This window comes from Plodia interpunctella, chromosome 5 (assembly GCF_027563975.2).
Source record: "Plodia interpunctella isolate USDA-ARS_2022_Savannah chromosome 5, ilPloInte3.2, whole genome shotgun sequence".
Taxonomy (NCBI): domain Eukaryota; kingdom Metazoa; phylum Arthropoda; class Insecta; order Lepidoptera; family Pyralidae; genus Plodia; species Plodia interpunctella.
In genome coordinates, this window is record NC_071298.1 from 10,869,337 (window position 1) to 10,896,001 (window position 26,665).

The following is a 26,665-nucleotide window of genomic DNA, read 5'->3' on the forward strand; positions in this document are numbered from 1 at the left end:
ACTGGTTTTTCTATGAGTTTTTCAATTTATTTTGTGTCGATTTGGCGCACAATCGCGAACATTTTTTGCTATCGAAAATGTTAGGAAAGGCTTTACAACAAAAAAAACAGTGGTCTGTTTTACGATTGTGTGTGGTTTTGTTAAAACTTCACAACTTAAATTGTTATAGTCGTATTACTCTTGACTGAGGGTCGTGGTCATTGAGTGGAATGAAACACTTCTTGGCAATATTAATGAAATCGTTTACCATTGCCTTCTCCATTTCAATCTATATATATAAATGACTAGCTGCGCCTCGAGGCTTTGCTCCCGTGGGAATTTCGGAATAAAACCCTATGTGTAATTCCAGGTTATATTCTACCCGTGTACCATATTTCATAACAATCGGTCTAGTAGATTTTGCGTGAAAGAGTAACAAACATACATACATACACCCTGACAAACCGCATTTATAATATTAGTAGCATTAAGTAGAGTGCAGGTTTCCTCACGACATTTTCCTAGACCTGAAGAAAGTGATGGTACATAAAAACTACTACACATGAGTCAGATTAGTATGCCAAGTTGGATTCGAACCTGGTACTTTTCGGTTCACATGATAGTAGGGGTGAACTATTTATAAAACAATATACCAACATTTGGTGTTGTTAAATTTTACTGTTTTTTTTTTATCATAATCAAATCATTTATTAAAACACTCCAGAGGTGTGTCATAACAAAGGAAAAAAAAAACACCTTTCGTCACTAAAGGCGCGCTGGCGCATGGCGGTCCAACTTTTAAAACACCCAAGAAAGAATATAACGAGATCCGCGCGTAGCTGTTACATTCAGTAAAACACGCCACGTGTGTTTTAGCAGTCAACGTGTTGAGAAATTAGACCTACTCATGCGTTATTTCACGTAAAATTTTATATTATATAGTAATTTCTCAGAAAGCTACAAACTAAAGGCATTTCGAAACGACCACACTATTAAAAAGTACTTTTTCTTTATGCGAACATAATAATTTATATTCAGACATTTTATAGACGGTCACTTGTAAAATGGTACCTCACCTTTGAAAATAAAATCAATCAATAATTTTCCCCAAAAATTTATTTTTTAACCCCCGACGCCAAAAGAGGGGTGTTATAAGTTTGACCGCTAAGTGTGTCTGTCTGTGTACGTGGCACCGTAGCTCATCAACGGGTGAACCGATTTGGATGCGTTTTTTTTTATTTGATAGCAAATTTTTACGCGGTGGCTCTTAGATACGTTTACGTTTGATCAAAATCGGTTCAGCCGTTCAAAAGAATGAATATTGAAAATCGGGTTTTTTTTTTATTTATCTAACAAATAAATATATGCCATATAATTTTTAAGTTGTCATATGGAAATCAGCTGGTAAAAGCACGGCCTCATTACTCAGTCGTGCTCCGTTGTTTTGCCATCCGCCGATGGCCAACGCAGACATTGTATGGAGATTCGACGTACGTCAACGCACGTCAGTGTCAAAACCTATGGAAGACAACGGAGCACAACGTGCTACGTCGACTCAGCGTAACAATGGGGCTTGGCTCCAATAGGGTAACTTTACAACACATAATTGCTTGTCTAAAATATATTTCTTTTTAATATAGTTTTAGTTACCTTTGAAATAGTTAGGTAGATAAGGTAGAAGTTATAAGTTTAACGTGTATCTGTATATCTGTATGTCTGTCCATGGCATCGTAGCCGCTGAACGGGTGAACCGATCTAGATCTATTTTTTTTTTTAATTTGAAACATAAGTTTATCCTGAGTGTTCTTAGCTATGTTTGGAAAATGAGCGTTCGGTGATTTCGTAACTGTCAGTTCATTTCTAGATGAGATGGTGCCAGCCACTTCAGAGGGGGGTTTCTTAAATTGTTCATTTAGTTTATTCAACTTAAATATAATATAACTGGAAGGAAGCTGTGATGGTGTAATGGTTAAGCATGCCACATGAGTTTGTATACCAATCTGACTCATGTATAGTAGTTTTCATCGTCCAACCACTTGCTTGCTGTGAAGGAAAACATCGCGTGGAATCCTGCACACTGGTTGATTTTTATTAACTTGTGTGTGGCAATTCGCAAACCACTCCATTAATAATGCCAAGAAAGTTGTTGTGTGTGTTTCATTACACGTAATAACCACGACCCTCAGCCATGAGGAATAATACGACTATGAAGAATATAATATAAGTCACCAATAAGGATACCGACAGATTAGCCGCTTTTGAGTTGTGGTGCTGGAGAAGGATGGAAAAATAAGCTGGACAGAGAGAAAAATAATAAATAAATAAATAAATAAATAAATAAATCAGGACAAATCACACAGATTGAGCTAGCCGCAAAGTAAGTTCGAGACTTGTGTTATGGGATACTAACTCAACGATACTAATATTGTATAACAAATACATATATAGATAAACATCCAAGACCCGGGCCAATCAGAAAAAGATCATTTTCCATCATGACCCGACCGGGGATCGAACCCGGGACCTCTCGGTTCAGAGGCAAGCACTTTACCACTGTGCCACCGAGGTCGTCAAAGTTGAGCCGAAAAAGCAATGAGGAAGTGCTGGAAATAGTAAACGAAAAGAGAAGACTGCTGACAGAAATAGAAAATAGAAGGGGAAGAATGATTGGCCACTTGATACCACACGACGCCTTATTTAAAACTATTTTTGAAGGGAAGATGAAAGGAAGAAGAGGTCCAGGGAGACCGAGGAAGAGTCACGCGAGCAACTGAAAGAGAAGGCGGGCGTCGTGTCGTATCGAGACCTTACAAGCAAAGCCGAGGATAGAGAGGCGTGGCGTATACTCCACCGACAAGAGTATAGCTCTGAAATAATAATAAGAAGAAGAAACTTAAATATAAACTTAGCTGTTGTTATTAATCTTGTTTAACAAAGCAACTGGTTGTTACTTCTAATCCAGTGAAAGTCTTGCTCTGCAAAGCTCGTGTCTAGTTTAACTAGTTGAATCACAAAGTTCCACATGCTATTAATTGACGTAACTCCTCGCTCACACGGGCGTTCAAAAGCTCCAGATGTTGGCGAGTTTTTATCGCTTCGACGACGTAAGTGACATTTGACATTTTTAATCAACGCACAGCGCGTCGCGTTTAAAAAACGCTGTCGTGTGAACAGGTACACAGATACTCATAATGTTTTATTCCAAAGCTTTTTAGGGTACTAAGTCCAAAATGAGACCTTATTACTAAGACTCCGCTGACCGTATGTATGGCAGTTCTATCACCAGGCTGAATCTCATGAACCGTGAAAGTTAGACAGTTGAAATTTTCATAGAAGATGTGTTCCTATTGCGGCTATAACAACGAATGTTAAAAATCAAAACAAAATAAATATTTATTGGGGCTCCCATACAACAAACTTGAATTTTTTTTTGCCGTTTTTTCAGATAATGATTCGTACGAGAATCCGACTCGCACTTGGCTAGTTTTTTAACTTACATTGAAAACTACGGTGACTACTTCCCATCAGGTGGGCCGTACGCCTGTTTGCTTAATCAGTAGTATAAAAAAACAATCGCTATAGTCTGTTTAAATCACCTTTATTTTAAATTGTTTCCTTGGCGATGTTCTCGTTTCATGTCGATTTTACACATGACAACATAATCAGAACTGCTTTTTAAATTGGCGATGGATTGCTGATTTTTTTTTAATACAGCACTGTTTGATGCTGACACTTTACATTTGTAGTTTTAAATTGTTGTAAATTTGCAAATAAACGATATATATTTCGTAGTTTCAATGTAAATTATGCAATGATATCAGACAATAGCAAGCATTGTACGACCATTTGTTGCAAACATGCAAACAATTAATAGCCTTGTGAGAGTTGCTTGTTTTGTATTAATAGATAAGATAAAGCTTACATAATGCAAGCTGAGTAATACATTGTATATGTACATTCAACACGCAAATCTACCGAGAATTTTGGTTTTCAAAACGAACAGATTATGGACGAACAAAGATAAAGATATTCTCCAAAATATTTGAATATCACAAACCCCATTAAATATGATAACTAACAAAACGTTAACACTGAAATAAAAATAAAACTGTTCGAATTTTTTAAATTCAAATTTTATTTTTTTAGAACAGATCGCAGATAATGCCACCGGCCGATATTTCACTTCGAAATTCGAACAACCAAAAGCGGATAGTGATGCAAAAATTCCGTACCCGATTAGTTACTGGCTGGCACGATGTAATTCGGCCGATATGGGTCAACATTGTCCAAACGCCGTGCGATGAACTATGAGCATTATCGCTAGTGATGCAACCGACTTTACTAATACTCGAAAATAATTTTCGTAGAAAAAAAAATACGATAGCTCAAGTTATGTATTAGCATGGAATTTGAATTTAACTGTTTCATAATTAGAAATAAATCGAAAAAGGTCTATATAATTTATGAAAGTGAGTCCTGGGTTTTTTTTTTCAACTTAGGTCAAACATTAAGAGAGAAAAGAATGTCGCTAATTTTAATTCAAGAATAGTATTCCTTTAAATCTATAATTTTTTTTAATAATAAATTTCAGCCATAAATGCTTTGTTAGACTTTTCATGTGGTCTTATTAAAATGTATATTACAATATTATCTTTTAAGGATTTTTTCGTATTCTCATCTATATCTTCTATCATTTAATTCTAATTTAAAAATCAAAATCAGCTGTGACTTTATTATTCTCACCTATTTCATTACAAGTTTTGAAAAACGTATGTATGTATGTGTATGTAATGCGTAATGTAAAAAATACAATACAAATACAATAAATTAGTTATGTTTGCATTCGTAATCAACTGTTCGTATTCGTAGTTCGAAAAATATTCGTAAAACTGGTGTTTGTTGCATCACTAATTATCGCAGTTTCGTAACGTACGTAAATTACTGGCAGGCAAGATCGAATCTTTGAATTAGGGACGCGATAAAAACGAATAAACTTTTTGGCGGGAAACCACAGGTTATATTTGGATCTGTCAATCTCTAATCGAGAATTTAGATTATTGTTTGATGTCATGTGGAAGTTTTAATTATAGGAAATTGAATAAATTAGTCGCTTAAATGTTTTTAGTGTTAAAAACATAAATCGGCAATTGTAAAAAATATCCTGCTTATTATCGATAAATAGATAGATAATTGAATTTGTTTGTTATTAAGTCATGCTATAATAATTGGACGAATTTTGATAAATAATTATAGAAATATATATTTTTTATGTCATTTATGTGCAGTAACGTTCCCATTGGAGTACAGATTCAGGGCGTAACTAGTCTATTTTTTTTCCTAGCTATTTAAGTCCCACTGCTGGGCAAAAGCCTCCCCTAACTTTCCCCACGCATTCCTATCATTGGTGTTCTCTTCCCCATCTTCGTCAATAAATAGACAAAACTTTAAATAAAATATAGTTTTCAATCCATTAGCAATTACGAATGTTTTAAAAAGTTCGCAATATCGCGGTTTCGAGTTACGTCGGCAGATCCATTCATTGGTTAAAGTCAAAAGACTGCTTTAAATATAGGTACCATGGATTTTAAATCTAATATTTTATATGATATGTGCCTAACAGCTGTACATATAATAATAGAAAACTAGATCATGCCTGGTCTTAATTGTTATAAAAAATAGCATATTGATTTGTAGAATAGTAAAAACGTCTAAAACGATTTAAGTCGTCCAAAAAGTGATAATTCCTGCAGCTGAAACTAATGGCCGGTTTGAAAGAACATACATCTCCCGGCAATCGACTCACGTGTTTCAGAATAAAGGCAGGAATCCAGTCGCTGGCAGTTTAGTTAGACACATAATTTAATGCACGCTTTTTATTTTGTCATTAACCTTCGAGGTGCTCCGGTTTCGAATCGGCAACGTTTTATTTTTGAAACACGGTTACGCGCGGTGATTAGCGTTAAAACGTTTAACACGTTCAGAAATCGACATTTACGCACTGCTTTTGTCACACTCGAACTCCCAACACTGGCCGGAAAGCGGCGTTATTAAAAAAAAAGTTTGAAGTTGTGAAAATAAAAAAACAAAAAGTAATATCGCGTTCGGATTTCAAAACTTGTGGATTCGCGATGGTGCGGGCGCGAGCGGCGCGTCCCAACGTTCGCGTCGACTGAAGCGGTGTCTGAAAAAGTTCCTTACGTTGAATACATACGGGTTGATGTGCATTCTATTTTAAGTTGCGTACGGCAAACTCGTGCACTCGCACCGCACGCGTCCACTGCCTTCATAACATAATAATATTTAAAGTTATTAGGTCAACCGATGAAATGCGTAGCTATTATACTATGAAGCGGTCGGAGTCTATCGGAGAATTGCCGCATTTAAAATAAGAACTAGAGTTTTGTTAGATTTATGGACTATTTATACGATATTTTTTCAAACGGCATCGCCAACGGGGGACGCAGGGGGCTGCTGGCCCCACCCCCTAGAGATTCTAAAAAAATGCTGTCAAATGTAAAGGAACAGCAACCAAAGTCCAAAATCTATCAATTACCAATTATTTATTTTTTTCTTTTTTATCTGTATTTTTTTTTCTGTTTCTTTGTATTATATTGAGTCATTTATGTATCTAATCTTTTGTCCATAACGCCACCGATACTAGATGACGCATACCTGAAAATCAACTAATTCGTTACCTATAGAAGTAAGAAACAATAATTGTTAGCCCTTCTGGCATGATAGGGACCAACACTGCTCAAATGACTTTCTTTCGGCATTTCTTCTCAACAGTGGTCGTTCCGAAATGCCAGTAGTTTGTAGCTTGTGAGAAGTTACTATTTAATACATAAATTGACATGCAAAAGTGCCTGTGAAGGTCTAATTTCTGAATAAATGATTTGAACTTTGAATTTGAAGACACCAATCAGTCAATTTTTCAACTAATTAACTTTTATTATTAATTCAATAAATATTTTTTCATATTTTTTCATTTAATCGTGGCTCGCGGGACAATAGTGTAATAGACTTGTGTCTTTAATAGTAAATCGATCGTGATATTGCATGCACCTTAAATATAATAGAACTTACACCTCGAATGTGTAAGAATATTAACCAAGGCGTTGAAAATATGAGTTACAGCACTGGAAGTCATCCAATAATAATAGAGACGCCGATTTACGATGGCCCGATTATATTTTCTTAGGCAACATATCAAATTTCTGTGAAAACTATAAAATATCGATAAATTATTGGTTTGATAATAAATTAAAAAGTTTGAAACGAAATGTGGCGTAAGATATTTTAAACTAGAGATTTTTTCGTGTCTATGGTTTTAGACGTGTCAAGTTCAATATTTTTTTAGTCGTTAAGACCTAGAAATATCTGTCTTTATGTGACATATAGAAGCCAAAACATTTTTTTTAGAATTTTCGTCTGTCTGTCTATATGTTTGTTCGCGCGTCACGCAAAAACTACTGCATACAATTGGATGGGGATGGATTCACTTAAAATCTGGTATAGGTTTCATCGCGATACGTTGCTTAGAACCCGAGATATTGACTAAAATAATTTAATCAACGCAGGAGCAGCTTATGTTAATAAAAATTTTAACCTTAAATATATTTGTAATTATTTGAGAAATATGTTAAAGAAGGAGTGAACACAGGGCGGTCTTACCTATACAGAACTGTAAAAAGAATGTCGTCTCTGAAATTATCCGAGACACGGCAAACAGACAGACAAACAGATACAAGATTGGAAGGGCTCCAAGAGAAATAGAGATGGGCATTTACGACAGCGGAGACCTTGCACAGAGTGGACCAGAGTCCAAGCTCTTTTATACCAGTGACGTCACATTACGTGAAAAAGGTATAATATTGCAATGCGTATTAAAACTAAGAATAAAACGGATTTAAGTAATAATCAATAGGTTTTTTATGTAAAAATACAGTATAATGTAGTATTGTTTTATTTTTGTTGTATTTGCGTGATGACAAAAATATTATAAAACATCTTATGTTACTGTTGACTATTATGTAGGTATTTTAAATATTATTTAAATATTGACTTGTTTGAAAACTAATATTTTGAATACTATAATAACTACTATTAGCAAGATTTTCTTAGATAACTTGTGTTACAAAATATAGATAAACTATTTTTTTTTTTGAAAGCTTGCAACAAACAAAGCTGGGTCTCCATTCCGATATTACTCTGTTGGCGCGCGCTGCAAGATTTTATTTTCTAAGATAACATATTTCATTACAGTAAAAACTATAAAAGAACAATAAATTATTGTGTTCGACATGATAGAGATTTATCTGCTATTTTTCGAATAATCCTTGGCTTATGGCGGCTTAATGTAATAAACAAATCTTTATATTCCATCATCAGACTGACAAACCGCTCTTCCTTTTTGTATTTTTAACCCCCGACACAAAGAGAGGGGTGTAAACTTATAAAAGTTTGACTGTTATGTGCGTCAGTCTGTGCACATGGCACGGCAGCTCATCAAGGGGTGAACCGATTTGGATGCGTTTTTTTTTTATTTGATAGCTAATTTTTATGCAACCACCGCTTATATATTTTCGATCAAAATCGGTTCAGCCGTTCAAAATTCTGGGCTGAATTCACAAGGGTAACTTTGTATGTTTTATGTTATAATTAAATTAGTTAAGGTCATAGATTAAATTAATTAAATACGCTATTGTCTTGCAGTCTTCTAATGCTAGTGTACGTACTGAATAAATAAATAAATAAAAATAAATAAATAAAAGTTGTAGCGAAATTAATATTGAAAGTCGGGGTTTTTTAACAAATAAACTTGTTCATAGATTTACAGATGTTGTTTTTATAGATAGACAGAGCCTTGTCAATGTCACGAGAATTGTTATTATTCCCGTGATTGACCACTGAATTTTTAACCGACATACATTTTAAACAACTTTACTTCTAAATAACTGTTCATAGAACAGAATAGACCACACTGTTTGACAACACAATTTCATCAAAACACATTTAAACCCTCAAACTCTTAGCCAAAGTACCAGTGTTTGGCCCGTGATAGTTGCCATCGAGTGTAATCGGATACTTTCCAAAATAAAAAATATTATAGTGTTTGGGAAGAAGTGACATCACAAATGTTTGTCAAAAAGCGTTACAATTATATTTTAATGACAACAAAAAATTACAAAATGTTACTATAAAGAAAAGTGATTAATTAAAGTGATATGTACCTGTTTGATAATTGTGTATCATTTCATACTGTGAATGAATTCGTACATTGTTATTTTATACACAGACAATGAATCTATTCCCAACAGAACGGTTCGCTTAGAGCAATATCAAACATAAAAGAATATATAGCTATAATACGTGTACAACACAGATATAAGATTGTATTGTTCTTATATCTGTGGTGTGCAATCAATGGCATATTTATTTAACTGAAATTCTGTATGAGCGCTGCCATAACCTGTCACGCCGATGTCAGAGACTGACAAATGTGATGGTTTAAAATATGAAAAATGACAGAAATCGCTACAGCCATTAGGCGATAAAATTAGAGTTATTTTGTAACAAGAAATAGGTATTGTTTTTCTGTTAAATCAACTTAATTTTTCCAGTCTTTTCCTATTGAGCCTTATCTAACAATCTCTTTCTCATGTGAGCGTTTTATTGGTTTCTTACTCAGCCGTTGAAAATAGAAGCCCAGAGTCCGCTTTCTTACTTTTCCGTCTCCACTAGGCACGGTCGTCGACATCCCTAGTTGTCAAACCATTGTCACGCATATCATCCTTGACTATATCAAGCCAGTACAGTAAGTACCCCTTCTGCCAAAACCGCAAATGGCATAGCCAGACATTTGTTTCCTAATTATTTATTTATTTAATTAGCTAAATACAACGGTACACAATATGTATCCTTTTAAAGTATTTAGTAAGAAAAAATTGGCACTTACAAGATTTTCTTAGAGAAACACAATATTATCACACGTTGACTCACATTCGTCGCCCGCAAAACACAACAATTTATTAATTTTATCCGATACAGTGAACACAAAATTTCACCCAACGAATATACACTGTTAATTTGCTCACTGTATTAATGAAACTCATAATATTGCATGCATTGTGACCGGTGCAGATTTATTTAAATTCATAACATATATGACATCATTATAATTGAAATGCCTCAGAAACCTATACATTGGTATTATTACTAGTAGGTACTACATACTATAAAACAAAGACCCTTCCCGCTGTCTGTCCCTATACATACGGACATGATCAAGCATACATGCTTAGATCATTAAAAATACGCAACCAATTTTGATGCTAGTTTTTTCAATAGTTAAGAGTGATTCCATAAAAAGCTTTTCGTGTATAATTTATTATCATTTTACTATCAATTTACCTTTAAAAAATTATAAATAAAAATAATTTCCTCACAATGTTTTCCTTAAAAATCTAGTTGTGATGGAAAAAAAAGCTACCACACACGGATCAGATTGTTATATAACTCGAGTATGATTCGAACCTGGGATCTTTCGTTTCACAGGCGTTAACACACTGTATCACCAACGCTTCAACATAAATTTTAGCCATTTATTAAGATAATCAAAAAGCTTCAGAACCACCACATAGCTATGATATTAACACGAAAAATTCTGTGGTCGTCTTGATGTTCGATTGAAGTGTGTGAACACCGCACAAGATGGTGCAACGGAAATGTTGCACTAAAACGCAGTGTGTTGCAATAGAAGATAATCGGGTGAAGTGTTTTGAAAAGCATTCAATTCATAATTAAATAATGCAATACAGAATTTGCAGGTACGCCCTAAAATCGCAGCCAAATCAAATTAATATTATAAATGCAAAAGTTTGTGAGGATGCGCGCATGTATGTATGTTTGTTACTCTTTGACACTGGAAGAATATAACCTGGGATAACACATAAGGTAGCTTTTATCCCGAAATTCCCACGGGAGCGAAGCCGCTAGTTCTTCAAAATTTTATAAGTAAATTATTAATCGAACCTGTGTCCTAGAGGCGTCATAGCCAAGGATAAATCCGGTAATGTTTCAATCCTAAATGCGTTTTTCAACTTACAAAATAATATTCACGACATTACACACTGACGTCAAAAATTTACTTAACATCAAGTCCGCCGACTCCAAAGCGCAGGAGAAGAACGGACGTTAACGTCAAAATGTCGCGTTTCATACGCATGTGTTTACAAATACATGCGAAACACGAGCTTCCCTTTTCGGCTGTCGGTCAACACAAATTGGCGTGTCCCCGTGAAGTAGAGCGAGTCGTATCACCGCACTTTTGTTCACATAGAGTTAGTGTTTTATAGATAGCGCGTGTCATTCGTAACCTTTACTTTTGTTGGCAGCATTATTTAGAGATAACTTCGTCTCATCAATCCAGCCTCAAGAAGACGGGTATAAGCCAGTGTTTTTAACCGATATATAATGAGAACGAGGTGTCTTATCTTTCTTATCGGTTACTTCCTGGGTTATGAGGCCACGAAGCCGAAGGTCGGTGCACAAAAACCGCTATTGGTTGCCTTTGAGCTGCCAAGGCTTCCGTGTTCCGTAGTCGCCTCATAGGACATCCATGAGAGAATGAAGTGATCCTATTTAACCACACGTTCTTCTGGAAACATCTAGAGTTTGTACTGAGTCAGATAATTAATATAGAAATATTCTTTTTTCAACTCATAACAAGTTGAGGTACAACTTGTTATGAGTTATACCTCAACTTGTTACTACAACAAGTTGAGGTTTGTGAGGATGTGTGTGTGTATGTATGGGTTTTGACAACCTCAGTGGCGCAGTGTAAAAGTGCTTGCCTCGGAACCGAGACGTGCCGGGGTCGGCTCATGATGGAAAATGATCCTTTTCTGACTGACCCGGGTCTTAGATGTTTATTTATATATGCATTTGTTATAGAATATGGTATCGTTGAGTTAGTATCCCATAACACAAGTCTCGAACTTACTTTGGGGCTAGCTCAATCTGTGTTATTAGGCTTTATTTTATTGCAAATATTAGGACAAATTGTCCTAATATATTTATTTATTATTTATCTATGTATGTTTGGTGCTCTTTCACGCGAAATCTACTGGACGGATTGTTATGAAATTTGGTACAAGGGTTTATAACTTGTAACAACGCATAGAGTATTTTTATCCCGAAATTACCAGGGGAGCGAAGCCCCGGGGTAGCTGCGCCCCGGGGCTTCGCTCCCCTGTTTTGAATAAATATTTTTTGACTTTTCTTTTAACGTAAAAATAAAGTGTAACGTAAAAAAAATGTGCGACTGACAAGTGAGCGTTTTACTGGTTTCTTCTTCAGGTGCAAAGCGTAAGTCCAGACAATTTAAACTGATGTTTAAACCAGTGTTTCTTATTACCTCTATGTTGTTTCATTTTGCGTAACATTTCCTTCCGAGTGTAAAACGAAACGGGTTCATACACCGCGCACCGATTTGATTCCTGGAGTTTTGTTATGTTTGTTTATACACGACAATCTCGGGGACTTCATGTGGAGTTTTATCCTCAAGGTGCTGGAACACAGCGTGTTACGAAATGAAAACATTTGTTGTCTCTTTTTTTAGCACATTGTTTGTCAAAGAGAGCAAGCTTATATAACATTTTGTAACATACATAACTTGGTGGTGGTGTAATGGTTAAGACGCCCGCCTGTGAACCGAAAGGTCCTAGGTTCGAATCCTACTCGTGCCACATGAGTTTGTATACAAATCTGACTCATGTGTAGCAGTTTTCATCGACCACCATTTGCTTTCGGTGAATGTAAACATCGTGAGGAAACCAGCACTCTGGTTGATTATCAAATTGTGTGTGAAATGGAGAAGGCAATGGCAAACCACTCTATTAATAGTGCCAAGAAAGTCGTTATGTGTGTTTCATTCCACATAATGACCACGACCCTCAGCCATGAGGAATACGACTATGAAGAAGTGTAGGAGCACCTTAACTAGTATTATAAATGCGTGTACATTTGTTGTTAACTCATCACGCCTTATCTACTGAACCAATCTTCTTTCATCCCGAAAAAAATAACTGTACCCATGGGAAAATCACGCGGGCGAAGCCGCGGGCAAAAGCTAGTAATGACAATAAACGCATTTATTATACTCATCTCTTATTAAATACGTCCTAAAATCTAGATAACATGTAACTAGTTCTTGAAAAAGGTTCCTACAGGAACTATACTAACCTAACGGCCGACAAATCGAAAATGGGACTTCAATAGTGAATACGTATCAATAAAGTTGGCAGTGAATTCAGTGTTTTGATGAAGCGGCTAAGCCTTGGCAACTTCTATGCCTGTGTGGACAGAATCTCGGCCATTTTACCGATATTGCGCCAAAATGACATTCTGATATTCGGCGCGAAATATCAAGAGCAATTTTTTTTTTATATATAACTTAGGATTATATACATCACTTATTAACGTTAAAAAATTAATTATAAGTGTGTGTGCGTTGGTTTGCGCGCGCGCGTGCGCGCGTGTGTGTGTGTGTGTGTGTGTGTGTGTGTAATATACTTATATATTTTAGGTTACACACTGATCCGTGTTTATAATATCATTATAACATATTATTTATATTCCGTGTCAATTTCAACCTTGACGTTGGCAAAATCATCGTTCTAGCGAACGATGGAGCCACGAAATTTAAAAAAAAAACATTACATATTAGCTCCATCGTCTGTGTAACAAAATTATACAAAGATGAAAGATGTTGTCTACACCAAATTCTGTAAGTAATAAATTAATTATTTATTTCAATAAATTAAATGGTAAAGATTTACAATAAACTATATGGTATTTTATTTATTACCATGTTTACAATAAACATAAAAAAGTATTAAAAGTAGTTCATTCTGTGTGTCTACATTACTTATTGAATCTCAATTCCGCATTACAAGCTTTGTTTATACCAAGCGGGTAAGTAGGCAAGCAGCCCACCTGATGGCAAGTGGTGACCACAGTCTATCAACGCCAGGGGTGTCACACGCGCGTTGTCTACTCTGCGTCTCCCAACTATACTGCTGAAAACTGTATTTATACTTTTTTTCACTAAATTATACTTTTTACGTTGAACAATAAAAAAAGTATACAAAATGTTATTTTCAGACGCTCACACATATTATCTAAAAAAAAGTGTAAACAGTGCTGTTTTGTGGTTGAAATTATTAAGAATAAGTTCAGTGAGGTGCCCATGCAGACCGACCTATGTATGTATTTTCTTCAATTATTCCTTGCTTTCATGTACAGATTCACATTGGTTGTCACAAAAATGTTTGTTAGTTGGGTGTTAGTACATGCACCCGGATTGAGCGGAGACCGTTTTGTCTCAAGCATTACATTTGTTATTATTTGTACTGTGCTGTATGTACTAATATGTTTGAGCAAATAAACGTTTTTTTCTTTCGTCTTTCTTTCAAGTTTATCAATGCGAATTAGTTATCAATCAAACTTCAGGATGTAAATCAGTAAATGTCGAACAGTGCTTTTAAAATAATGCCAAATGCCAATGAATGTAATAATAATTTAGTCAAAATATTTAACCTAATTCCCTAAATGCATATCATGAACATTTTTTTACAAACGTTGGATTAACTATCTATTATAATTTAAAGCAGATATTCTTTCACGCTTCTAGTACAGTAGACGTGATTGTCTCGTGGCTCTTGGCTTCCGTATGACAAAAAGGCGCGATTCTGTATCTGCACCTGACTATACAAAAACATCAAATCATAAAAGTAAATGGTACCTACAGTTTATTAAAAGTGAGTTGCAGCAATCAACTTTTACGTTGACAAAATTGCGCACTAATTGCATTTTTCTGCACAGGTTAAAGTTAACGTCAAAGTTGAGTTGTACAATCCACTCTATGTATCATAGGTATGATTTGACATTTCTTAGTTATTTATCACAAACAACCCTTTGTTCATATCTCCAAAATGATTATTAAGTATCGGGGCTAATAGGAATCAAATTTAGACGGATCGCCAGGACAAGTGTTAGCTAAGCAATCACTTAGCGGCGCTTTGTGGTAAGGCTGTGGTCTTGTTGACAGCGCATGGCGACCTTCATAGTCTTTCTTGATATTAGTAATGGAGTGGTTTGCCATTGCCTTCTCCATTTCACACAAAAGTTAATAATCAACCAGTGTGCAGGTTTCCTCACGATGTTTTCCTTCATCTGAAGCAAGTGATGGTCGATGAAAATTCTCATCAATTTTTATATTTATAGTTATTTCTCACAAGCTACAAACTACTGGCATTTCCGGATCCGGCATAATAGGGACCAATACTATTCAAATGAGTTTCTTTCAGCATTTCTTCTCAGCAGTGGTCGTTCCGAAATGCCAGTAGTTTGTACTCGTAGCTTATGAGAAATAACTATAAATATAAAAATTGACGAGAAAAAGTGCCTGTGAAGGTCTAATTTCTGAATAAATGATTTGAATTTGAATTTATGTTAGGACTTACATCTACGTGACAATTTGTAACTTGTCCTGTTGATGCCAAAATGAACTCCTATCCATGCCATCAAGGACAGTCCATCTTAGCACTCAGTTGCATAAAAGTTATCAAACATAGCAAACATCCTAGCTGCGCTACAATACGCGTTAAAACACATACAACAACGCAATGTACCTTACATTGAATAGTTGTGAGTTTTTTTTATTTATCACAAGGAAAAAGCAGCAATACACGTCACTATTACCAAAATTATTGCTGAAAATATCAAAATACACGTCATATTCGCCAAGGTTGTACCGGAGTCGACATTAGATAAATCCGCTTGTCGCTACCATTGGAGCTCTCGCTTACAGAACATTATTCGCGCGGTCATCACGGCTTTACTTTATTGGCCTCACTATTAGCCATCACGCCATAGCAGCCACGCGATCTATTGGTCGTTGACTGACCAGTTAATGACCAGTTTATCTAGCTAAAACGTCAACTGGTTAACTTTGGAAACTGGTTTATCTTTATTTATTGTTATGTAAGTGGTTTAATGACGTAAGGATTGGACCGGACTTAGATACAACCAACTGAAAATAGCGGCGCAAAGCCGCGAGGATTTCCGGTATGCTTACCACCAAACTTCAATTCGAAGATGGCACCCCATGATGATGAAGTACACAACATAACAGTGTAAATATATAGCTTGCAAATAGGAAACTTCTTACAAAGGTACAGTCAATTTCATTGCAAACCCAAATTCATTACAAATTCGCTGCTATTACCACGCCATAGAGTTTCATGCAGAGTAACTTGATGTGCTGTTGACTGTACTACTTATTTCTATATAATTTTTTTCCAGTATACTCGCAAAATAAAAATGCAGATGACGGGTTATAAAAAGTAGAATTATAAGAAGAACTGTATTTTATTGTTTATATAATAATATTAGCGGCCTGCCCCGGCTTCGCTCGGGTAAAACAGGAATAAAAACGTAGCCTATGTCACTTCTGAAGATTTCGTCTATCTCTGTGCCAAATTACATCTAAATCGGCCCAGTAGTTTTTGAGTTTATTCATTAAAAACAAAAATAAAAATATTTTCTCTTAATAATTATGGATATGTATAAAACATCAAATAATTATTAAAAAGCTGTTTATGCAAAAAGGAATACTGCACATAATATAACCAAGAATCTCGCTTACTAAACTTAAAGGTCTTGGTTCGCGCTACGACATTCTACGACGCGCTACGGCGTAACAATTTTGAATTGTATATTGTGACGTGTGTATTAGTGATTTACTTTATTCATAATATTTGTAAATGCGAAAGTCTGTCTGTTGTTGTACGGCTTTCACGGCTAAACCGCTGGACCGATTTTGGTAAAATTAAGTATGCGTGTAATTAAAGATCCCCGTTTAAACAAATATAAGCTAATAATTTTCTCAAAAATCATATGATAATTAGAGGGTCAAAGTTTATATCAAAATCGTGTATGTTCCACCTTCGCAGAGAAATTAACGCGGTAGAAGCAAGCCGCGGGCAAAAGCTAGTTTTTCATAAAAAGAATTATTTTTATATTCGCTTTAATGAATTAATTTAAAATACCCAGCTGAAAGTGCGTAGCGTTGTAACGAGATTTTTAACGTTTTTGAGCACTAATGAAGAAATTTTGTGAATACCATGCTTAAAGGGGAGTGAAAAGGGGGAATTATTCCGATCCTGTTCCGAAAGAAGATCCGAGAAATTCCGAAATTAAAATATATATTTATATATAGAGTATAAAATATTTTAATTTGTGTATTATATATAGAGTTAGTATCCCATAACACAAGTCTCGTACTTACTTTGGGGCTAGGTCAATCTGTGTTTGTCCTAATATTTATTTATTTATTATATTATTATTTTATTTATTTATTTATTTTTATTTCTTTATTTATGTTACAATATTTTATATGAAAAATACAAGCACTACCAACAAAAACCTATATAGGTTTATACGTGGTAATAAGGCGAGTCACAACTCATTACAAATTTACTCAGTTAATATATAGTTCTTAAGCATTAATTTACATTTGGTTATACTGGTTTCTAAATTAATTATTTCCTCACAAATATTGTTAGGGTATTCATTCAATATAGATGGCAGAAAACACTCCCACATTATTTTACCGTGGACATTGTTAACTGAAGGTAGGGTACATCTAGGTAGGTATGTCAAGTTGCGTAAACCCGAGCTTCCAGTTTTCACTTTTAAGGAATTTATTTTTTTTAGGTTTTCACACACAATTTCCATTTGAACTTTATCATATATATTTATAACTTTACAATGCGTAAATAAGTCCGCATCATTAAGTTTGTATTTATTTTTAATTTATAATTTTTTTTTTGGGTGATTGTCTTAAGTAATCTTAATTGTAATTTATAAATATTAAATTTAAGTTATTTATTTGTCCACAAATTCGTATGTGAGTAAAAATCCGTTTTCGTGAGAATTTCAGGAAATCTTCTCGTCTCACTGTCCTAGGAACCTACACACCAAATTTCAGCTTTCTACACCCACTAATTTCGGCTGTGCGTTGTCTGTCATTTTATATATATAAATAATGGGAAGGTTTGCGTAAAAAGTACACGAGATATTTCTTTACGCGCATATTATCACAAAAAAAGTTTTTTGTTACTTATTTATGATTTAACCACACAATATAACCAATTCCTGTTTTAGTAGCTAGTGTTCACTACGAAGAGTTTTCATACCGGATAAAAGTCCCGTAGTTCACGCGGACAAATCTCTGGGCACAAGCTAGTCATAAATCAGTGCAATAGGTCGATTTGACTTTTTTTCCTTTCATTTCGTTCATACAGAAGACGTTGAGACGTTGAATAGTTCACTAAAGTATCTAACATTCAATTTCTTTCGTTTTAAAGCGATTCGCAACCAATTTCAATGGGATCACTTTAAAATCCCTCTTGTGAGTCGATTTGGATCCGGATTCATATTACAAGATCATCCGATCAAAATTCTTAAATAAAAAATACTTTCCTTTAGAGCCATTTCCTGCTCAGTGCGTGCTCGTTGCGGCTCCGTTGCGCTCCGATGTTTTCTACAGGTTGGGGCCCGATGGACATTAACGCAAAGACGCAGATAAATCATCGTCATCTTGGCTTGCCATCTTCGAATTGAAGTTTGGAGGTCAGCACACGGAAACCCTCGCGGCTTTGGGCCGCTATTTTCAGTTGGTTGTATCTAAGTCCGGTCCAATCCTTTATGTCATCAAACCACTTTCGTCGAGGGCGGCCAGGAGGTCTTTTGCCAGGGATTTCGCCTTCAAGAATCAATCTTAGAAATTCAAACTGGGGTCCCCTTTGTATGTGGCCAAAGAAACCAGCTTTCCTCCTCCGAATGGTGGTCATCAGCAGATAAATGACAAATATTTACCCGCGCTTGGAATCGAACCTAGGACCGCTTGATAACGGGTGGGCTACACGTCAGTAAACCGTAATATTATTTGAACTATTACTCATTCGCCAGTACTAGAAACACACAATTCAATAAAAAATGGTTGCCTGTAAAGTCGGTTTTACGGGCGAAGATTTTACGTGACAACGTCTTTTTCTCGGTAGAATATTTATTGATATGAATATAATTAAATTGCACAATAGGAACAAGGAATTGAATGAAAATAAGAATTGCACAAATTTTAACTATAGAAATATATTTTGTTTACTAAAACATTGTACATGTAAACTTAAACTTAACTAATTCCTGCGCGCGCGGCAGACCGATCATAGTTGAGTGGGAGAGAGACGCAAGGCATTCGGCGGGCCTCTCTCTCGTTCGGTGACTCATCGTAACGTTACCGGGCGTTACACTTTTTCATAAGTGACTCCCAGACGCAACCTAATTTAAGACGTTGTCACGTCAAAAAATTAGAAGTTCATAAATTCTACCTGCCTGGTATATGGAGGGAGATACAAGCTCTGCTTAGTACAGACACCAATCCCTCACAATGTTAAATTTCATCTCATTATTATTAGCAAAATTAAGTTAAAAGCAAAAGTGATGTATAAAACAAATCCATTTAAATAGATGCTTGAGTAATTTCAAAACTCAAAACTCAAAATCTCTTACTTGTAAGAGTGGGTTGTATGTTGATTACTAAGAGTATCTGCTACTCTCTAATGACAGAGAGACAGAAAGAGATAAAATATTATAGTCTCGATAGCTCAGTGGTTAAGAACACTGTCCCGGATAGACAGGGACGTGGGTACATCCCGCTCGATCCCAGAATTTCTTCATCTCATTATTGTTTTCAAAATGTTAAATTGATCCTATAACATAGTTTTTTAAAATGGAAATCAAGCATTTGTTTTGTGGATGACGTCATTAAAAATCGGGAAACATGTTCAGTTTCATCACAAATGTCACATGACGACCTACTTGCACCGGTGGACGTCGCGAACGGGACAATGGACGTAAACCACAGAGGATCTAGATTACTGATGGCCTAAGCTAAAAGCTGATGACGTGTCCTTCACAAAAGTGTATATGTTATTGGCAGTGATTCTACCGAATGAATAGTCTATAACGCAGCAGCTGAAGGAGCATTCAGGATTTACTGAGATAGTCTCAACGTTTCTCTAAGGTTTTTGAAGTGAAAACTTCTTAGGGGCGTTGTGCACTTATTGTGATGGGTAATGATGTTAAACTCGCGTCAGGACCCAATTCGTAAGACGTCAAAAATGCACACCGTTAATTTATAGTTTGGCGGCACTCCCAGAGTGCAATTTTTTTAAGGTCCTTTCAAAATTACGGAATTAGGTACTACGCTAAAAATGGACTAATGTAGACAAAGATATTTCTCGTTAAAGAAAAATATACATAGTTTCAATTATAGTAGTTCCGAAAGTGTGCGAGTGTTATAACCGCAATTCTGGTACGTCTGTTCAAATTTTGAAATGATTGTTATCAAATTGATTGAAGACGTAAAAATCGTAGAATGATTAGATTTACAATATATCAAATATGATATAGGAAGTTTGTAGCTTATGAGAAATTACTATTTAATATAAATTTTGACAAAGTGCCTGTGAAGGTCTAATTTCTAAATAAATGTTTTTATTTGAAATTAATACCAAAAAGTGTCCAGGATTTAAATAACAATAAAATAACTGCACTGGCCACCAAAATTGTATTAGAGAAATAAGTTGACAATGTTATTCTAATTTCAAATATTTCTCGCTGTCAAGCAAAAATTGCCGCCGACAGTTGAGTTGTATTTTTGGTTTCCAATATATATATTTACATTTTAATTGCCACTACACAAGAGTTTCATTTATTACGACCATAGATATTGTTAAAAAAGACAAAACGCCATCTTCTCATAACTTGCGACTCGCGCGCTCGTGGTGCGCACAGCACGTGCGTCCTGACTATTATAATAATAATTTTAAACAATCCAGTCTACTTTTCTAAAATACTTCATAATTTTATTTCTACTATCAAGGATGTCTATCAATCATATGTCTATAACCACGGGCTTACAGTGAAATATTATTTTTATGGAAATGAGCTAGCAAGTCACCGATGGTAAGTGGTCACCGCTGCCCAAGAGATATTAATTATCGTGTTTATTACTAACATATTATTTAAGTTTTTGTATTACTAACAGGATGGGCTATGTCTAAAAAAAAGCATTTTTTTTTATTGTCAGCATCTTTGACACGGAAATATAAAATAGCACTTTGACATATATAAAAGTTAAAAAACAACGTTTTCTGGCTATTGTCAAGAAAAATTTAATGTAAACTCAAGAGCAAAAGCCTTTAAGTACAATAGAGTTCGATAATGGCGAACTGTATAAACCGTTGTTCACAATAATAAGAATTTGTTCAAGAAAAGACGCAGTATATCATTTATCCCCTTCAACGTGTACTGTACAATATTTATTACCGCCTAGAGAGCCTACAGATTACCCAGATATGTAATACTCAATAGAAACTTGTGGACACAGAATGTTAGCACATAAAAAGCCACTGACCTGAAAGAACAGCGTGAAAGCCACCCATTGGTAGTACTTGCCGTACCTCCTGGGGGAGGTGCCCGCCCCCCGCACCCCCGGGTACGCCCCCGCCTCGCCCGCGACCGTGAACGTCGAGTGGATCCAGCAGTAGGTGTTCAGAACATCTTCTGGTATGTCCCTGGTGAAAAATATATACTAAATAACAACTATAGTGCACTGGTCATCATAAGCTGGACACATTTATGGAGGTCCCGGGTACGATCGCCAGTCAGATCAAGATAGAAAACGTGGATGATAGAAACGTGAACGCCTTGGATGTTTATATATGAATATAGTATCATTGAGTTAGAATCTCAAAACTCAAATTTCGAACTTAATCTGTGTGATTTGTCTGTATAAATTTATTTAATTTAGGTGAGTTTCTTCGCTTACTTTTTACTTTTGTATTTGGGTTAAATAGCAAATTTTACATTGATCAAATAATTTATTATTTGATTAATCAGTAAGTAAAATCGTAAGAAAGAACGTCGTAAAATCTTGAAGACAGAGCTTTTCCAACTTTTCCAGCGCCAACGCCATCTATCCGAATTTCCCGGAACTGCTAACTAAATCAAAGCATGTCGCCAACAGCAATCGTCACTGGAACTGTTCCGAATACGAACCTCGTATGAATGCAGTCTATGGGGTTGCCCACTAGATGTCGCGTGGTGAGCGCCGCGCTAGCCGCCAACAGCGCAGCTGTAGTCGCCCCGCAGTGCAGTCGAAATGCCACAGAGTCGATTTTCGGATTCACCCCTTGCTGCAATGAAAATTGAAAGTTGGCTATCTCTTTGGATTTCTTCCAAGTTTTACCATTTTAGTAGTAAAAACGTTGAGCTAACTATACAACGCTTAGTTCTATGATTATTTACTGCTATGGTTACTGTGGCTGGTGAAAGACTAGAGCCACGCCTCATTGCTCAGTATGTTCCGTCGTTTTGACGTCCGTCGATAGACAACGCATAATAACACAAATTAGATACGACATATAGCTTTGGCAGTGACAACAGATAGCCATTGAAAACAGCATTAAAATATTATCAATTTTTAAGAATATTATTTACAGTTTCTTTTTTACTTTTTGCAAATAAAATTAAACGTTAATTTCTAAATTATTCTTAAAACCAGCCTTTGCGTTCGCTGTGAAAGCGGAACAGACATTATTTTCAAACAAATTTCACCCTAATGGGGGTTAATTTTTGAAAAAAAAAAAAAAAAACTAGGGTCTTTAACGACGAGCATGCCAAATTTCATTAAAATAGGCCCGTGTAGCTGTGTAGCCATGAAATTGGAACAGCCAGACAGATAGACTTTCGCGTTTACAATATTAGTATGAATACAGAAAGCAGTTTGATAATAAAATGATCCAAACCCATTTGAGTGTTTTATTCCACTTCGGTCGCCTGTAGTTTCATCAGTCTTTATTATTAGACGTATACAAATTAATTTCAGCACATTTTATAGACGTTTCATAAGGCAAATAGTTAATGTACTAGACTACAAAGGCATTTAAATTTAACATTGATCATTTGATATTCACTAATCTATCAAACCACAATAGTAAATTTATATCAACGGTCAAAGGTAAGCCGTTGCTTTGAGGCCTTCATATGGAATATTGTCTAATATTATATGAATATTTGTGACAAAGCGACCAAACGCTCGCCAGATGGATTGTGGCAGATATTGATACTGAAATTTGTACACTTATCACGTCTTTGATACAGATTCTACGTCTTTGATACAGATTCTCGTGCTGCGTCGTTGCAACGGAGCACAATTGAGCAATGGGTCGTGGCTGTAATATATTTCACAGCTGCCTCAGTTGTTTTTCTTTTCGTTAAAAACGACAATTCCTACAAGTCCCGAATCTGCGAAAGGGACCTGTGTCGTGGCAATAGACGTAATGAAAAACGTCGTGCCCTTAAGAGCCCTGTTTGCCTCATTAACACCGCTTCCCTGAGAGCCTACTTTGGGACATTTGCGTAGGGCAATGTATTTTAGGGTTTATTATTAACCCCCGACGCAAAAAGAGGGGTGTTATAAGTTTGTGTGCTAAGTGTCTATCTGTCTGTCTGTGTACGTTTCACCGTAGCTCATCAACGGGTGAACCGATTTGGATGCGGTTTTTGTTATTTGATAGCTAATTTTTATGCGGTGGTTCTTAGATGTCTTTGATCAAAATCGGTTCAGCCGTTCAAAAGTTGTAGCGAAAAGAATATTGAAAGTCTCGACTTTCAATATTCTTTTCGCTATTATTTTCGCTGCAATGAAAAAACCCTCGGGTTTTTTGATTTATCTCACAAATAAACTTGTGTTTTTATGGACCTAAGTTGGGATTTTATTTCGTAATGAAGATTCTATATCACAATTATGACGATCTATGTAGCATGTGAGACTTAACTACATAAATTATATTAACTGGAATTATCACATCGATATGTGTTCAAAGCGTGAAAGATAAAAAAAGCACTATGTGGGATTTAATTAATTCAGCTGTTCACTAGCGACTTTTCAAATAATTCTAGCGATATTTTAACACTTACATAAAATATTGGTAAGACTCTCAAATCAAAGCAAGTTTTATTAATGGCAGATATATAATTAACCACCCGTCTCAATATATCTCTGCCTTTCTTTGCGAACGTAAACCGGAACCAACGTAAACATTGCGTACTTTCAATGTAAGCTTTCTATCAACGCAATGACAAACCCAGCAATGTACAACAATTCGGCCAAGTTTCAGCGAATTCTCCGCTGATAACATAGCCGGTATAACCACATGCCTTGGGTTATGGTAAACTTTTTTCGCTTCAAAATATGTAACAAAGTTTCTCAATTTAGTTGGAAACTTGTACGGCCATCAACGGTGTGTGCCGGTTGGGTAAATCGCTGATATTATCATTACTGGCAATCCCAGGGCTTTTTTATGGGAATTTTGGGGTAAAATGTGTGCAATGTCCTACTAATATTGTAATTGCCTTTAGTTATCAACTAAAATGTGTTCCTTACGATTCACCGAAAGCAAGTGGTGGTCCATGAAATCTATTTCTTCTTTGCGTGTCGATGGCAAATCAACCCCAATTGGGTGCTACCCAAATATATTCTTGCCAGAACCGAGCCATTTCGATGGCTTCATCGGAAGCTGCCATCAAGTCAGCCCGAGTACAGGTGTTTGGACACTCGGGACAGGTAAGGAGATTAGCCATCGATTGTGGGGAGAAGCCACAATCGCAAATATTCTGAGACTGGTCAAGCATACCCCACCTAGCCAGATTGTCTTTGCACCGGCCCACTTGAGTGCGCAGTCTGTTTAGGGACTTCAAAGTGGGCCAGGGCTGATCATGGCCAGGCGGAAATGAAATTAAATCTACTAACTAATCATGAGTCAGATTTGATATACAAACTGACATTGCACGGGTATAGGATTCGAACCTGGGACCTTTCGATTACCGCCGGGCACCAGCACTTCGGAGAGAATAGCTTATAAAATACACTCTATCTAAAAATACATAAGTTTCTAAATATAACAGGAAATTCCTATCATCGCCTAGCCCACGGGCATGAAATAGAATTTCCTATAAAAGTTAGTTTGCGACTCGTGGTCAAATTGCATTTCGTCTGAGATTGGCCGGGTGAGCTCGACTCCAATTGGACCGACCAATATTTTTAAAAGAATCGAACTGATTTCGATCTTTTTCACTTTGATATACAGAATTTGGAATTATAGTAGAAATATATAAAAATATAGGCGATCGCAATTTTGCGTCGTGTCGAGTCACGCGTGTCTGGCTCTCTTCTATGTGTTAACGTCTAGAAAAATTAGGAAAATAAAAGATTTTGACTGACTGGCATGACTGAAGAAAGGGAAAAGACGAGACTGCATGGATGATGCGTGTCAGTGGTCTGTTAACTAAGTATGCCGATGTTGAAAGTGGAGGAGTGGGATTCGACGTACGTCAACGTACGTCAATGTCAAAGCCTAGCAAGAACCGAACTCTAAAGCGTTTCTGGGTGAATTTCACGAGAGTTTTGAACTCCGCCGCGGGCTCTCATTAGTGTTTATTAAATTGTACCACACCAGTTATCAATTTAATTATCCTGTTTTATAAATAAGTAAAGTACTGATACAATGTTAATTTTATAATTGTTTAATTTTAAAAATATGATTATGTATTCAAAAAAAATGTCGGACACTAATGATACGCTTCACGCCGCGTTCAAACGCTGGTGAAATTCACCCTACTAAGTTACTAAACTCACCCCGCCAGACAGCAAAGCGTAGATGCTAGTGAGGATCTCCATGGGCCTACGCGGCTGCGCGGCGCGCTCGCGCCGGCGCCACGCCCCGGCTGCGCCCGCGGCCGCGCTCAGCCCGGCCGAGCGCGCGCCCGCGCCGCCGCACGCGCCGCCCGAGCGGCTGCGACGGCCCCACGCGACACCTGACTCTCTGTTCACAAACATTCTTTATTTTACAAATGTATGTAAAATAAATCAAATACAAAACCTAAGTATATTAGGACCAATCACACAGATTGAGCCAGCCCCAAAGTTAGTTAGAGACTTGTGTTATGGGATACTAACTCTACTAACTCAACGATACTATATTTTATAACAAATACATATGCAAGACCCGGACTCGACCAGGGTTTGAACCCGGGACCTCTCGGTTCAGAAGCAAACTCTTTACCCTGCGCCACCGAAGTCGTCTAAGTATAATAGTGTCTATCTTTGCGTGTCGATGGCAAATCCATATGTGTCTACTGTAAATATATGTGTGTATGAATACATGTATTCTAATATTGTAATCATTTTTGTTTAATTATTGTTAACATTTCTGGGTTTTTGTTTTTCAATAAAAAAAACATGATCCAGTCGGGCTTTCGAATACTGTTATTACTATAATATTATAAATACATTAGAATAAATAAATATAATAAATATATTAGGACAAATCACAATATATAATACTTGTAAAATATATTTTTTTAATAATATTTTTATTAATTTATAATCCATATTTATACTAATATTATAAATGGGAAAGTCTGTCTGACCGCTGGACCGATTCTAATGAAATTCGATATGCATGTAAATAAGGACCCCCGTTCAAACATA

The 26,665-nt window shown here is 36.0% G+C and overlaps 2 protein-coding genes across 8 annotated transcripts in view; both read right to left on the reverse strand.

Moving 5' to 3' along the window:
* Positions 1 to 21,580, reverse strand: part of LOC128670365 (innexin shaking-B-like) — a 97,821-nt gene extending 76,241 nt beyond the window's left edge. For 2 of the 7 annotated variants that reach the window (XM_053745969.2, XM_053745974.2), the window contains exon 1: positions 5,979 to 6,143. The gene's annotated coding sequence lies outside the window, so the exon portion shown is untranslated. Of the gene's footprint in view, positions 1 to 5,782; positions 6,144 to 21,526 lie in introns of those variants that run through there. The other 5 variants (XM_053745970.2, XM_053745971.2, XM_053745975.2 and 2 more) reach the window with 4 other exon arrangements.
* LOC128669732 (innexin shaking-B-like) overlaps positions 21,164 to 26,665 on the reverse strand; it is a 47,099-nt gene continuing 41,597 nt past the window's right edge. Inside the window, exons 3-6 of the mRNA XM_053744793.1 lie at positions 25,811 to 25,997; positions 22,171 to 22,307; positions 21,527 to 21,686; positions 21,164 to 21,169 (exon numbers count right to left, since the gene is read on the reverse strand). Of these exons, the coding sequence (XP_053600768.1) occupies positions 21,164 to 21,169; positions 21,527 to 21,686; positions 22,171 to 22,307; positions 25,811 to 25,997 (490 nt within the window). The remainder of the gene's footprint in view (positions 21,170 to 21,526; positions 21,687 to 22,170; positions 22,308 to 25,810; positions 25,998 to 26,665) is intronic.